Source organism: Neodiprion virginianus, chromosome 2, assembly GCF_021901495.1.
Source record: "Neodiprion virginianus isolate iyNeoVirg1 chromosome 2, iyNeoVirg1.1, whole genome shotgun sequence".
Lineage (NCBI taxonomy): Eukaryota > Metazoa > Arthropoda > Insecta > Hymenoptera > Diprionidae > Neodiprion > Neodiprion virginianus.
In genome coordinates, this window is record NC_060878.1 from 34624991 (window position 1) to 34640203 (window position 15213).

Genomic DNA, 15213 nt, shown 5'->3' on the forward strand with positions numbered 1-15213 from the left:
CAAGCTTATCTCGACACTGCAGCGAGCTCTTGAGAATCCGGCAACGGTAACAACGACGATATCGGTACCGAGGAAAATCATTGCGACGCTGAAAGTTCGTCCAATCATTTTTTGCTAATCCGGTACAAATAACTTCCTCCAGATACGGTTACACCGGGCCTGAATTTGTGCGTTTTTCAATATTTCTCCTTCCTAAAATTTTTCTTTAAAATCGTAAGGGATGACAAGTTTGGGATAAAATTTTTTGAAGTCTTATCTGAAGACTTAAAAAATTGCGTTACGTACATTTTTTCAAAATTTTTTTTTTTCACGTTCTCTTAGTACCACTAGATTCGATTTCCAATTTTGGTGTTAAATATACGTATTAACGGTAGTGTTGATATTTAAATATTCATCTACACTCACTAGTTGTCGTTTATGGTGATTTTAAGCATATTTAGAACTACGTAAGTACAAGAGAAAAAGATTGAACAGAAATTTTGAAGAAAGTAGAATTTTGAATTATCTAGTCTCTTAAGTCTCGTTTGAAACTAATGCTGTTCATTTTGTATCTAATTGTAAGCATTCAGTTTTATATTCGCTGTATTTTGTTGATTTTTCTCCTAAAAATTGTTCAAAAATCTGTAAATATGAGTATCCAGCATAAAAATAAATCTCGATATACTGTAAAAAAACTAGCGATATATTTTAATTCAACGAACCTAAATACCTTAAAAAAAAAAAGCATTGTTAATTAAGGGGGATATCAGAAGTTATACTTCGCAGGCCTGTGTAATCAACCAATTACAACGCTGCACTGACTGTGAAGCGATAGTCGCCCGTATGCAAAGTGATTTACCGCCGATAGAAAATCTACCATTCTCAGCATCTTCTACACCGACCTGTATATGGAGATTGGAGAGGAGCCGTGGGAATCGAAACGAAAATAAGTTTGTCTACCCGGACGGCATGAAGCCGTAGGAACTGTCCGAGAGACTAGACTCTCAAGTGACGTCACACCGATCGCCGGTCACATGAGACCCGTTTACCTACCTCTTCATTCGTAGTGGAAAGAGTCTCTTATAACTGTACCGCGATTCCGTGCTCGCCGATGTCACGGAACAGGAGATCTGTCAGTTAATATTTTTTAGAGTGCGTAAGAATTGACGATATTAGTTTACCGACATCCCAGCAGGTTTAAACTTCAACACTTTGCCGATTATCCTCGATTTTCTACGTTCCCTAAATTCTCAAATCTCAGTATCCATCCTCCATCTCTCTTATTGTTAGTCTCCGCGTGACAAAAAATGGGACGCAAAAAAATTTCCCGATCACGTATTATAGAATGTAGATGTACTTGCGTGGGTATAAAAAGTTGAATACTAGACAAACGGCATTTCAAATTATACAATACTGAAAAACGCTGGAACAGGTTTAAAAATCGGTACCCACGGTGAAACAACACGAAGAGTTAGAAAAGTGGAGAAAAATTCTGTCCATTGACTGATCCGTACTTTGAAAGTTGGAGGATCCCGAGATTTGCCCGTACAGACAATAGGAGCGAGAGTCGAGATACGAGAGATGAGAGACGAGAGACGAGCGGGGGCGGGTAGAGGAGAGGGGCCGAGGATCCCCTCTTGTATAAGGTACAGGATGGGTACCTACAGCTGGACGAGAGGATAGGGGAATCTGAAAACGGTCCTCGTAAAAGATACAAAGGTGCGAAATCTTTTGTTTCCGGATTGTCTCGAGAGGCGGCGAGAGGTGGAGGACCGCTTCTGAACGGGGATGAGTCCACAAAAGGGGGATTCCCCGTCTCTCGACGCGCCGCGACGCCGAGCGTTAAGTGGAACGAACCATGGATACAGGTTCCACCGACGTTCCAAATATAATATACATATACATATATGTATAGCAATGCATAGGCGGACGCGTGCCTACGGTCAGGTGTATTCGACTGTTCCATGGTAAAAGCAAAGTGCCGTTTATGGAAAAAAAGCGAGCAGGATCTCTCAGATTAGGAGAGAAGATCGTTGTTTGTAGAGGCGTATAAAATCCTCGGGAAATTATCAGAAATTTCGACTATATGACGGTAATGACAAACCGACTGACGGTATTCTTGGCCACCGCCATCATGATTTCCGGTTTTAGTTCTTTTTATTCATACTTTTCTAGATTATACGATTTTATACATCCGGATGATAAAGGATTTTCTTTTCTACGTGTGTGGCACTGCTCTTTGAGCACCTTAAAACGAGCTTGGCAGCAAACCATTACGGCACGCGTGTGTGTTCGTGGCAAGTGTATAACCGTTGGGCGATTTTCCTCCTGGCAACGGAAGAACCTGAATATTTGAATGACAGGCGGATACGGGAGTATTACTTACCTGTGCAATGCAGGTGTAGCGTTAGCAGGAAAACTCGAATGCCAGACTCAAGAGCGGCAGGCATTGTACGGATAGATACCAGCCGGCGTAGCGATTCATAATTCAGTGGTGGAAATTAAGCTTATACCTTTCAACATTCGTTATTTATTTCATCCGGTCCGGTCCTTTTGGAACGGTCGTGCCGTTTTACTTTTTCAACACGTTTTTGGAGGCTGGTCAATTATTTCGCCTAACTATTTATACGTATGTATCATGGATGCGTTTTTAACGAACCGACACCCGAACAACAGAGCATGCAGGATTTTCCTTTCGGAGCTGCGATTCGACCGGAGATCAAGCCGACGATGATAATTAGAGGGATAAGCACGAGTGAGAAAAATTTCATAAGTACAGATACGACCAACTACGACTTTGTCGGGGGAAAAAAAAAATTAACACGAGACGAGGTGATTTTTCTCAAGATTTTTAATTGCCTTCGAGTTTTTAATCGCGATCCTGCAGCAGCATAACTGTTTCCTTTGCAAAACAGAAAATTATAAGACGCCACGTAACCGTGACGCCGGAAAACATTAAGGGACCCAATTTAAACTTGTTGGGAGCCAAAGTTTTCGATCCCCTGTAGCGACGACGTCAACCTGCCGAAAGATAAAACCCACCCAAGGCAAGTGTTTGATAAAAAAGAAATAGCATAATTTCCGTAACTCTGGTAAAGAGATCGGGCGGCTTATCGTCAGTGGCGAAATTTCAGCTATGGTTCAAGATCTGTAAAACGAACGTCATCGATCACTCGCACAGTGTTTTCACATAATTTCATTGCTTTCGCAACCATTTTCGGCTATCAATGAGTCGGAATGAAAAATTTTCACCCATTAATTGAGTTGATATTTGGCCTGCTTTTTGAAATCTAAAATCTTTTTCCAACGAATCACTTTCGTATCGGTCAAACAGCCGTGAAAGAGTAACAGGTGTATACCGGTTACATGCAGATGAATATATGTAACGCCATAAATATACAAGCAAGGGTTGTTCATTCGAGATAAACCGCTGAGAGAATTTATTGTGAAACGGGAACCGATCCGATGTGAATATACGTATATTGTTAATATATTATATGATTATTTATTTTTTATCTCCGCGCCCCTTCTTGACAATTATCAGTTGTCGTTTTAATCTGTTGCGTAAGCTCGAGAATAATTATTCCAGATTGTAATACCCTTGTTGCGTTGTTGCTGCAGGCAGCTGATATACGAACGACCCTCCTCGTTATTTCCCGATTAATCACATAACTCGGATATATTCCAATAAATAATAGGTTTAAATTGTACAATGTATCACGGGTACGTTGCTAACACTTGTTGAAAATCATAAATCAACACGAAAGTCTTTGCATAAATTTCATTGAAATAATTATGAAAACAAAATTATCAGACAATTTCGAGGTCGAAGGATCTTTTGGAAAGACGTTCGTGTCCACTTGTATCGTACACGCGAACGCGTAAGGCATACACGTATTTTGTACGAACACACGCGAGATGATATGGAATTTCGTCAAGTTTTCTCCCGCTTCGCATTATTACTTTTATAATCCGTCAGTCCAATTTCGTTGAGCAGCAGCTTTTCAACATCGCGGTTACACGTGTGTGCGCCGTATATGTACAATACGACGTACGTGGCATATAATATAAATGTACACGTATGGGAACGCATTGTACGAAAAACGGGCCAACATGACAATATAATATCTCAACGTATAGAAATGAATTGTGTATTATCGGGCCATTATATATCTCACTGTGCCAAAAATCTGGATTGAAATATCCATTTGGATATAATTTTTATCACAGGAACTAAATAAGAGAGTTGCGAATAATTTCCTAAGGGTGTAAAATAACTCTCACGAAAAGGCACCAAGTAAAACCCTGAGCAATTTCTCAGCCATCTTATTGTTAGACTCGATGTAATGCGCCCGTGTGAGAATCAATTCGATTTCCTTTCGATAGATTGATTTTTTTCTTTTCATCGCGTTACATTGAATTTCTTTTATACTAGAATTTGCACGGTGAAAAGAAAATTTGCGACTGGAGTGCGAGAAGCAGGCATCTCATTGTTATCTGTACTTAGTGAGAGGTCCGTATGAGCTTTCAACGTTTTCCTTCTTCAGTTTCCCCATTTTCTGATTTCCCTTTCTTTGAAAATTCCCGAGCAATAATCGCGCCACAGATCTATTATGTACCCAACGATTTCGCAGCGAGGCATCGATGCCCATAGACTACCATTTTTCGTCTGTATACAGAATGGATTCTGTTTTTCAATGCACGCGGCGCGAAGAGGAAATAAGTTGTTAATTTAACGAATTTGAATAATCTTAATTTACCCAAGCAGGTAGGTGGATGAATAGGTATTAAAAGTAGGGAGGGGTATGAATTACGTGAGGAGGAAAGAAATCGATGAGATGCTCAAGCCGGATTAAAGAATAATAATTAAACGTTAACCTGGTAAAACGTTTATTAATTAACTCATCACAACGTAACAGCGCGGTAACCCCGATACTTTCTCATCAATTTATCCTATAACGAGTTTACAATATCTGTTCACTTGGAATAGTTTTTAACTATTTCTGAAAAAGAAGGAAGCTCGTAGTACCGAGAAGTTGAGAAAGACCTGTTCAAACCAGACGGTGAATTTGAAACTGCAGATTGGTTTTTTCTAAGATTTACAAGGTAAACTGAAAATCCGCACCATCGCCCCGATAGCTCATCTAAAGTAAATGCTTGATTTCTAAAGTGGGCATGCGGCGGAAGTTTATACGGTTTCGCCTTTAATTGCAAAGTTTCCGAAAATAGGGTCGATTGAGTGCTCGGCAAATATAACGACGTGAGCAAATACAACGTGTCTGTCTGCTGCTGCATCGCGTAGGCTCGCCTGTCCGTAAGACTTGTGAACAATAATATTGCAACTTGCTCGAATTACAATTTACTTTCGGCGATTGATCGAAGTGTGATTAACGAAGTGAAGACGGATAAAAATACCGCATAAACGACTAAATAAGAACGCAACGATAACGAGACCGTTTACCTAAAATTGGTTAAATTTCTTGACAGAAAAATGAGATCGAAACTGTTTGGAAAAATGAGCCAAGATAAAAGGATAGATTAATATTATTACACCGCGAAATATGTAACGATGAGCTATTCGTATAAGGGGGAGGAGGTAATTCGATTTGGTATTAATACCTGTGTTACTCATCCCGCGTGGTAAAATTATCACCGGTCTCCTCGGACGGTAAATACGTAATGTTAATTACTAAGTTCGATAGTAATTTGCGTATGCAGATTGCAACTTTCGCAAGTATAAATTTATTACCCGAGAGGGAGACGCCCTTTGACCCTGAACCAGTGACCAGTTGCCCTGCCTCCTCTACGTTCACCGAGTGAGAAACACTTATGAATTATGCAACGTTTCTGCAGCGTCATCCAGAAGATTGTGAAGCGACTGCTTGACCTTGCAGACTCGCCCAGTCGATTCAATGTGTAGTAAAATGTTGGTGGAAAAAGGGAATTGAAGAAATAAAATCACCAGGTTTCAACTATCCGCTTAATTAAGGCATTTGTTTTTTTTTTTCTTACTCCGGGATACCTAATTAGGTCGTTGAATGAAGAATTTGTAAAACTTCTATCAGGCCCGTTAGATAGAATGACGAACAATAATTGACACGTACTTTTTCTTTTTTCAATTCAATGTTTATTAACCAAGATACGTAGCAGTTTGAAATTGACGCGTGACGTGAATGAATTAAAAAGAATAAATAATGAAGCAAAAAAACTGCAGCTATAATACTTTACAAAGCATACGGTATCGGTACAAATATTATCATTCTTATCAGTTCTAAATCGTTGCTTATCGCATTCTCCACAAATTATTGATAACTTGAATACCCGCTACGGCCTGCAACTGTGGGTATAGTTACGAAGGCTGAACCGCGAAATTCGACGGTATTTGCAATTAGTCTGTTCAATCCCGCTTTTTACAAGTCGAAGAGCAATATACGCAACGAATTCAAATATCCCATGCTGATTCGTTGGACGAATAGAGGTTCCAGTGAGAAAATTCCGTATCCATGAGCGAGTTTAAAAACGGTTCTAAACCGCCTTCGAGAGATTTATCTTATCCGGAAAACCTCTGCTCCTCGAGAAATAACTCGCGTAATCTTTGATGGAGAGCGTATAAGCTCGTTATCGAGGTTCTAGGGGAGGATACAAAACGAACGTTCAAGAATCGACCGGCTAGTGTGAATTTGGGATTTCTAACGGTAGCATCCCATGAATAAATCGATGTTCTGTAGGCGGTCAGGTTACTTTTATAAGTTTTATGGTTAGTTATGCATCCTACCGTTCATTTGATAATCTCGGAACGCGCATCCCAAAGAAATGAAATTCTGTAAGGATCATTTGACGTCGGTATAATAGAAGCATGCAAATACAGAAAGTTCTACAACTTGCATAAGTTGCATAAATAATTCCGGCACGTTTATTATTTATACACAATGTACGACGATGTGCAATCCAAATTGCAAGCAGTTATCCGAATAGTACACCGACATTCTCTCAGTATCCAGAGTACTCGCCCGTAGCATCCGATAAATGATTATATGCTTACGATTTTCTCGAAACAACTATCTATCGAATTTATCCGAATCATAAAACGAAAGACCAGCACCAACATCTCACCATTGTGATTCAAAGAAGCTGTAGTTTGAAATCTACGAAACTCTAGAACTAACCCGAATGCCAACGCGCCCCTTGACATATATTCATAACATCCAACATTCGAGGTGGTAAGTTCACACGGTTCAAAAATCGTACTCAAAAAACAAAGCAAAAAAACGACTGAAAAGAAGACACGCTCATTGAAGGTACGACAGTTCCGATCGTGACCCGGACCTGGACCAACATCCAGCAGAGACGTCGTTAATAACGAAATAAAAAAAAAAAAAGAAATAGAAAAATAAGGAACTCAAGTATAAACAAATGAAACAAAAAGCAGTAGTTATCACTCGCAGGTTAATCCGATATCATCGACTGGCGCACTTTCTGAGCCTGTGACCTCTCTACATCGATAGCGCGTCTTTCCCTCCGCGAGGTGAGCCATTGAGTAAGCCTGAAACGTCGAGTAGGACGAGGAGAAGCGGCAGAATGGTGGGGATGGAGCGGGGGAGGGGGGCAGAGAGGCGTTGGGGAAGGAGGAGGGGGGGGGGACTCTAGTTGCGATCGCAGCGACGCGACGCGAGGAGTTGCGCGTGGAACTCGCGCCGGACGGTCGTCGGTGTTTATCCGTTTCTCGCTCGGCGAACTTGCAAAATGGAATGCCAGATCTCTCGTTGATACGTACGCAATACATTCAACAACGACGAATCTCCGAAGTTGTAGGATTAGCGGGGGAATAATAGTAAGAGGCACGGAATAGTTTTCACAGCGATATTTCTTTTTCCTCGTCTTTCTTCCATCGAAGCCGTCGTGCTGCGGGCGGCGACGTAGGAAATAATCGATCGTCGACGACACTCGGTGCGCGCTGCGTTACGTGCGTAACGTAGAACGCGATTTATCCGGGATATCAAACAGTCAAGTGTTTCGGTCCTCTCCTTCCTCGTTCCATATATGCGTTTTATACTCACGGTTTGTCGGGTTGCGAGCTCCGCGCCCGTTTCTCAGCCATCTGTATCTCCTCGGCGCGGGTAACGCTCTTTGCTCGCCTGTACCTGACCCGGGTTTCCGGCTCGCTGCGATCCTCTGCCATCGCCTCGCCCGACGCCCGACACACCAGATTCTATATTTAACCGCACTCTACTTATTCACGATTCGACGCACCGAACGGCCACAGACGACCAGCACTTGCCGTCAACTGGACGCTCTGTACTCGGAAAACGATTAGCGCCGCTTCAGAGATATTATCCGGCGATTACGGTACGCGACACGACGATACGCGTGTGTCTTCGCTCGCTCTACTCGCGCGACTCGCGCCCGGCGGTGTAACCGATATTTCCGACCGGTGTCTGCCGCTCTCTCGCTTTCTCTCTTTATCTCTCCGCGACTCTCTCCCTCGGTTCTCGATTGTTTTTGTTTTTCACTTTTGTTTTCACCGACGTCGAGTTTTCGGCACCGGTATTGTGACCTACGCCACACTCTCTCGCTCGCTCGTTCGCTCACTCGCGGTATTGTGAAAGTGATCTGTAATACCGACAACCGTGGCTAGTCACTTGGCATGCCTGTAATGTTCATAGAATTCACATGTTTCAATCACGTAAGTTTTTCCCAGGCGGGCCTAACGTCTTTACCACGGCGATAACAACCTTCCGACTCGTTGATGATACAAGGATAAATTATATCTACCGACTACAAGACGAGGCTATAACTAACTAACTAACGAACGAACGACTGACCGACTATTTCAACTTTTTTCTGCTTTTCTTTCGCTTACTACTCCGCCTTGGTTTTTTTCATTCCTTTTTTTTCTTGCGCTCGGTTTCCCTCTCTCCGGGAAGATAACGAGACGATAATCGGAGAATATGATAGAAGGCTAAGTAGGGGGGAGAACCGGACGCCGTGCGTATCGTTTAGATACAACTGCAGACGAGGTGATTTACGGTTTCATTCGTTTCCTCGGATCCGAGGAATTTTACGTTAATCGAGATCCGATTCCACGCGTTTCAGGGACGTCCTGGAAGCTTATCGACGAAATGTGTACCTACGTGTGGATTTAATTTACCGGGTGAACTTTTGCGAAAATCGGCAGCAACTCTCGCTCGTCAACGATCGGTTGGACGGAAGCATCGGTTTATCGTCGAACCAACGTCAAAGTCCAAACGATTAACTGACGGAAGGCCTGACTTGGCAATTCCAGCTGTGGCGATTTCTTCGTTGAACATATGATGCGAAAGGGCGTTGCTGAGTCAGCAATATGGCGGCGATAACAACGAACAGCTGATCGTTTTATGCAGTTTGCGGGCTCGCTGCAACGCGAGATGGTTCGAACAGGATATGTTGTCGGGCTTTTATTCTGTTGGCTCGTAGTGTCGAGTCGTAGCTGTAAGTAAAGAATAGGACGAACAAGGACTTGAAATTGAATATGCGATTATTTCAATTTTTGAAAATGCAACGGTATTCGATAACACACGAATAATACGATCAAGCAGCTTGAGCGATATTCGCACCAAGACGGAACGACGCGCACAAGATAATGAACCGTGAAAAAAAAACAGTTTGATTAAACGAATCGTCACACGTATTCACAATCGGCAAAATGACTCTGAAAGTACTCTTTTCGCCTATCAATACTCGTACACGCATCTTTCAGTAACACTGTCGCTAAGTTTTGAATAAATTTTATCGTGTCACGTGTTGGGCGAGGTTATAAGGTTAAATACAACTGAATATGAATGAGCTTTCTTTGCCGCTGTTCCTGCGTCTACCGCGTTGCTATCAGTTCATTTATATAGATGGCATTCCACGTCAAATCGACTTGGTCCTGACCTCTCCGATTGGGTTGGCGATTTTTTGTACGATAACGAATTCTTTGAACGCTGAGCCGTATAGGGCCGGCGTTCCCTTCATACTTTTTCGAGCTTTTTTCGAAAGAAAGCATTTTAAAAAATTATAAGGAATAGTGAATCTACTATTGGCGGTGGCTCAAATATTTTCATACCTGACACATGATTTTTCAGAATTCATTCAGATTGTTAAATTGTTCTGATCAATACGGTCGTTTTCAAAAGTCGTAGCTAATTCAAATCGATACCGAAAGTTTTGAAAAAGACGAGTGCCTTGGAGAGTCAAAACAATCATATCAAAAAATCGGGAGCCAGATCGGAGAGGTCAAGGGTAAGACCCAGGTCGATTTGACATGGAATGCCCCATAACTATGTGTACACACGATTAGAGAGCGAATTATACAAACAATAATCAATTATATATTGCACATCTTGCTGAATTCATCACGGTGATCACAACCTGAGAGCCGTACTTACAGAAATGAAAGAGATGTTGAATGCAAATGTGAATACTTGATTGCAATTTGCGTTGTTTATTGTCATAATTATTATATCAATTTATGACGTAAGAGCTGTTTTATAGCAAAAACAACAAATTACGCAATAAATAATCTCTGTGTACACATAACCTGTACCGCGTTTCAGTACCTGATGATAAATTTTGAATTTACTCTATAATAAATAATACCGCAAGGAAGGTCTCGAATGAATAATTTTATTTTACTTTCGATTCTTCTCTCATTATCCTTATCACCTTTATACCCGAAGATTTGCGTACACCTAAAATTAAGTGATACGTTCCTTGGAGACATTGAAAATAACATCGTTCGTTTTACTATCATTATCATTATTATTGTTTTTATTGTTGTTATTATTATTATTGTATAAAAATTGAGTTCAGTCGAGGTTCGGCCTTTGTTACATCTCAGGGATGGTACGAGCATACCTATTATATTTTTTCAATATCGCGCTGCTGGATATCATATCCTCCACGTTACGTGCTTCAGCATTTTCAAGAGCCAATTCAATTTTTCATAACGGCAATTTATATACCAATACTCCCTGCGCGTCGCCGATGTTGCTGCAGGCGGAGAAAAATACTGGCGAATAATCCCCCTGATAAGAACTACCTCTTACACGAAAATATAACGCGATATGGTAATATGCATCCGACTACTCTACTATCCGATAAGCCGAAGTTTTCACATATAATCTCTGTTATCCCAAACACTTGCTGCAGCTCGCAACGGGGTAAACATAAAAATTGAAAATCGAAACACATTCGAAAAGAGAAAAAAATAGGATATCTATGTGTTAAACAATTCTCGAACGTGGCATGCTCTAAAACGTTTGTTAGGGTCCAAAGATAGGTTCTGGGAAAAGGTGAGCATTCTACATTAAATGGAAGATCATGCTCGTTTGATTTTTCGCGTTTTTGTCATTTTTTATTTCACAGCTTCTTAGGAACAGTGAACGAAAAAATTTTTTTTCATCTTTACATCAATCAAAATATCAATTTACGTTGTAAGAAAGACCACCACTTTTATCAAGTCTCCAGTCGATGTTTGAGAAATGTGTCCGACGACTTTGTCATTATTAATTCAATATCGTAAAGTGGTTGTAATTTAATACGAACTTTTAATTTAGGAAAATAAGATCTGAGCGGAATATATAGTTATACTAGCAGCCCATCCCGGCTTCGCACGGGCATATAATAATATTAAGTAATAATATAAATGTTATTTTTCTAGAAACTCACTGTAAACATTGTGTATTTTCTTTTATTATATTATTATATGCCCGTGCGAAGCCGGGATGGGTTGCTAGTTATGCTGTTAAAATGTAGCTCATATGACACGTTCGTAGATTTACCATAGCAGCGCCATCTATTGATTACTTACTCAACCCAGTCGAAAGGTATCGACATCTGTTAGAATCATTCGGAGTTAACAGATAATTGTGACTGTCAAATAATAACAGACAAATAATTAGCAATATATTATAATTGCGACTATAATTTGAGATTTAAACTATCCTATCTCTCAAGTTGGATCGAACTGCACATGGTGTGCGTATTTTATTATAATCGGTTAAGTGGTTTAGGAGTCCATTGAGGACAAACATCGTGACACGAGATTTATATATATTAAGATTACGGGTCGTGATATTTGGGTAAAATATAGATGTCGGGAAAGAAATAAAAATCGAAATGCTACGGCACGTTTCTTCGTAACTTGTGTAAAATGTATAAATAAAGTGAAAAATAGAATGAGGACGATCTTCCACACAGCTTAGAAAGATCATCTTTCCCAGAATCTTCCGTTTAACCTAATCAAACATATCACGAATTGGCAGTTTGGAAAATCGCACGTTATTTTCCTCTGAAACACTTTAATACAGGTAGATACGTGCAACAGGAGTTTTGGTAAAACTCGCCGCTGAACGCCACTTTTAACGTGGTAGCAACCGAAAACGTCGTTTAGGTTGACTGTATTCGGCTTTCGGCGTTGAGCGCGTCGAATTGTCGCACAACGCAGGCGTGTTGAAATAAAATTTAGTCACGGGTCCTTTGTCTTCAAAATAATTAGACCGCCGGGGATCAAGGCTATCAAAACAAAAGCGTGACAGAGAGAGAGAGAGAGAGAGAGAGAGAGAGAGAGAGAGAAGGCACGATGCGGGGACGGACATCCCGGAATCCCGGGGGAGGACTCTTTCGAGTGAAAAATGTTGCAAGAGTTTGAAAGCAATAAACGTCCCGAGATCACGTAGGATAGAGGTAACCTGACTGCCTGCTTTCACGTCTTACACACACACCCTCATCCGCAAAGGAAAACCCTCATGGATCCCGGATGCGGTCTTTCCAGAGCGAGGAACTAATTAAAAGATGTGTAGGTATCCCGTTTGCCGGCTGCATCGCACCGCACACCGTCGAAACTTTCCTCCTGAGTTTGGTATTGCGCCGTGGTGCAACTGCAGAGTGAGGGTGGATCCGTCGCTAAATTGCTGGCTTAGGGACGCGTGACTCTACCTCGAAAAGCCCGGATCGAGAAATAAGGGACGGCCAATGCTCGCTCCACAAATTGTCCAAGGGGCGCGGAACTTGGGGGATTCGAATTGGCGGAATCGACTCTTTCTCTCGTCCCTAAGCGGGTTGGAATCGCCGGAACCGCGCCAAATGCTGTTTTCTTCACTAGGGTATTCGTCATTGTCATCGTTGATAAATTTTTCCTACACACATTTGCCGATGTTTTATGTTTATTAATACTTACAAGAAAACAGGAATGGAGGATTTGCAAACTCCGATACGGAGGGAAAGAAATTTTCTCGAGGACTTTGTCGAAAGGTAATCGAAACGTTCGATTCAAATTAGCTCCTACAGACCCGTCGGATTCAGCCTTATTCCCGTGAAGTATGGCTTTCCTGCACCAGCACGGCGGTCGATAAATAACGAACAACAATCAGTCCGCATGAGGTTTTGCGTGCTTATATATATATATATATGTATATATGCTAGTGTCGTGTTCGGAAACCAAGCAATAGAAAATTGCCAAAGGGTAGGTATTTACGATTGGACGGTGGGCTCCTTTAATTTATTTAAAACCCTCGGGCGACGCACACCCCTCACCCCCACCCCCGCCTCCGCAACCCCCGCGTTTGCCTGTTGTGAAATATTCACCGCTCCCCGGCATCGCTCCAGTCTTTCTACACAATGTTCCGTTTTTCAGAATCGCTTGATTGCTCGAATAGCGAGCAATGAAATTGGAGAGATCGACAGGTGCCGAAGAAGCGTAAGCTAACAATCGCAATGGAATAATGAAAACTGGCACGTGGAAAAATGTGCACGGTCCCGGATTAATCGTGAGGATAAAAGACTAAAAAAGCTATAGCCTTAGACCCTCGAAATTTTCAAAATCAAATTTTTCAAAATATTACCTAGATTTTTGAAAATTCGGGTATATGAACTCCTTATCTTTACCGTTAAAGGATCGCACGAATATCGACGTCCCATTGCAATCCAATTCCGAAGAATTACCTGCATAAATGTTTTCGAGAACTTTGTACACACGTGTGAAAAATATCGTAAACTGCTAATTTTTTCCCCGGTATCGCAGGAAAATCTAAATGATTCGTCTCTGTTGAGCATGGAGAGTGAAATCGCTCGTGATTTAGACTTTGAAAACGTAAAGGACGATATTGCCATCGTTAACGCGCAGGCGCGAAATAAAATATCATATATAATTACTCAATATCGTAATACAAAATGTACAATACTATTTTATACGAACTTAATTGCGCAACAGAAATATAATAATAAAAAAGTATTTCTTAACCTTAGTCGATGAAATTTTCTGTCACCACTTTTAAAATTTAAACAATTGGGCCATCTTGCAGGACCGACATTGTACCTTTTTTGTAGAGCACCGTTATATATCGTGCCCTGTTAATCGGGTCTCAGTGTGTACCTGTAATATAATTCACAGAATCTATAAAGCTTGTGATTTTTAATTTCTTCATTCCGGGCTCAGAATTTATGATACTAATCCTGTACGAATCATATAAAAAGTTGTGAGGAAATTAAAGAAAGAAAAAAAAAAAAAAAAAAAAACAACGCGTAGGTTTTATTATTCCTTGATGTTCGGATTTGTTTGCAATAAGTTATTAATTATACAAAGCCAATTATCGTCTGCAATTGGACGTACATCTAGTGAGTTTACAAAAAATAAATAAAGAATCTCTAACCATATTAATCGGCAAAGCGTGATGGAGAGCGTAATTAGTTGTTTCAATCAATCCAATTACTATCGACAGATCGCTGCTGTGGTGAGAAATGTAGAGAAAAAAACGTCAATAACGATGTCGAATATTATTATACGCACGTACGAGATGCGAGTAAATAATAAACACAAATTGGCCGAATCCCGTAAAGTAGATATTGTGGTATAGGTACATATATATATATATATATATATATTCCGTTCCGAGTTTATTCAGGTCCCATTTAAACGAGCAGAGAGCATTGCCCGCGCTAACGATAAGCAAATCCCAATCAAATTACATGACGCCCGTTTCATAACCGGCCGAACCAACGCTCCGCAGTTAACAAACGGATTCTGGGCTTTTGGTATATCTATCAGCTATACGTATATACGCTACGGATAAAACCCATTACACCTTATATCTATACTGGACGTGTTCGTGCTGACCGTAACTGTTCGGAGCTCTCGTTGTGAAGGCTGTAAAAATTCCTCAGGGTACATCAAACTCGCACGATTAACTCCAGGGCAAAATCCATGATTAATTGTCG

The 15213-nt window shown here is 40.9% G+C and overlaps 1 protein-coding gene across 2 annotated transcripts in view; it reads right to left on the bottom strand.

Moving 5' to 3' along the window:
• LOC124297980 (diacylglycerol O-acyltransferase 1) overlaps positions 1-9207 on the bottom strand; it is a 48114-nt gene extending 38907 nt beyond the window's left edge. Inside the window, exon 1 of one of the 2 annotated variants that reach the window (XM_046749475.1) lies at positions 9128-9207. In XM_046749475.1, the coding sequence (XP_046605431.1) occupies positions 9128-9192 (65 nt within the window). In that variant the 5' untranslated portion in view covers positions 9193-9207. Of the gene's footprint in view, positions 1-8036; positions 8781-9127 lie in introns of those variants that run through there. The other variant, XM_046749474.1, reaches the window with a different exon arrangement.
• Between the last annotated feature and the right edge of the window lie 6006 nt (positions 9208-15213).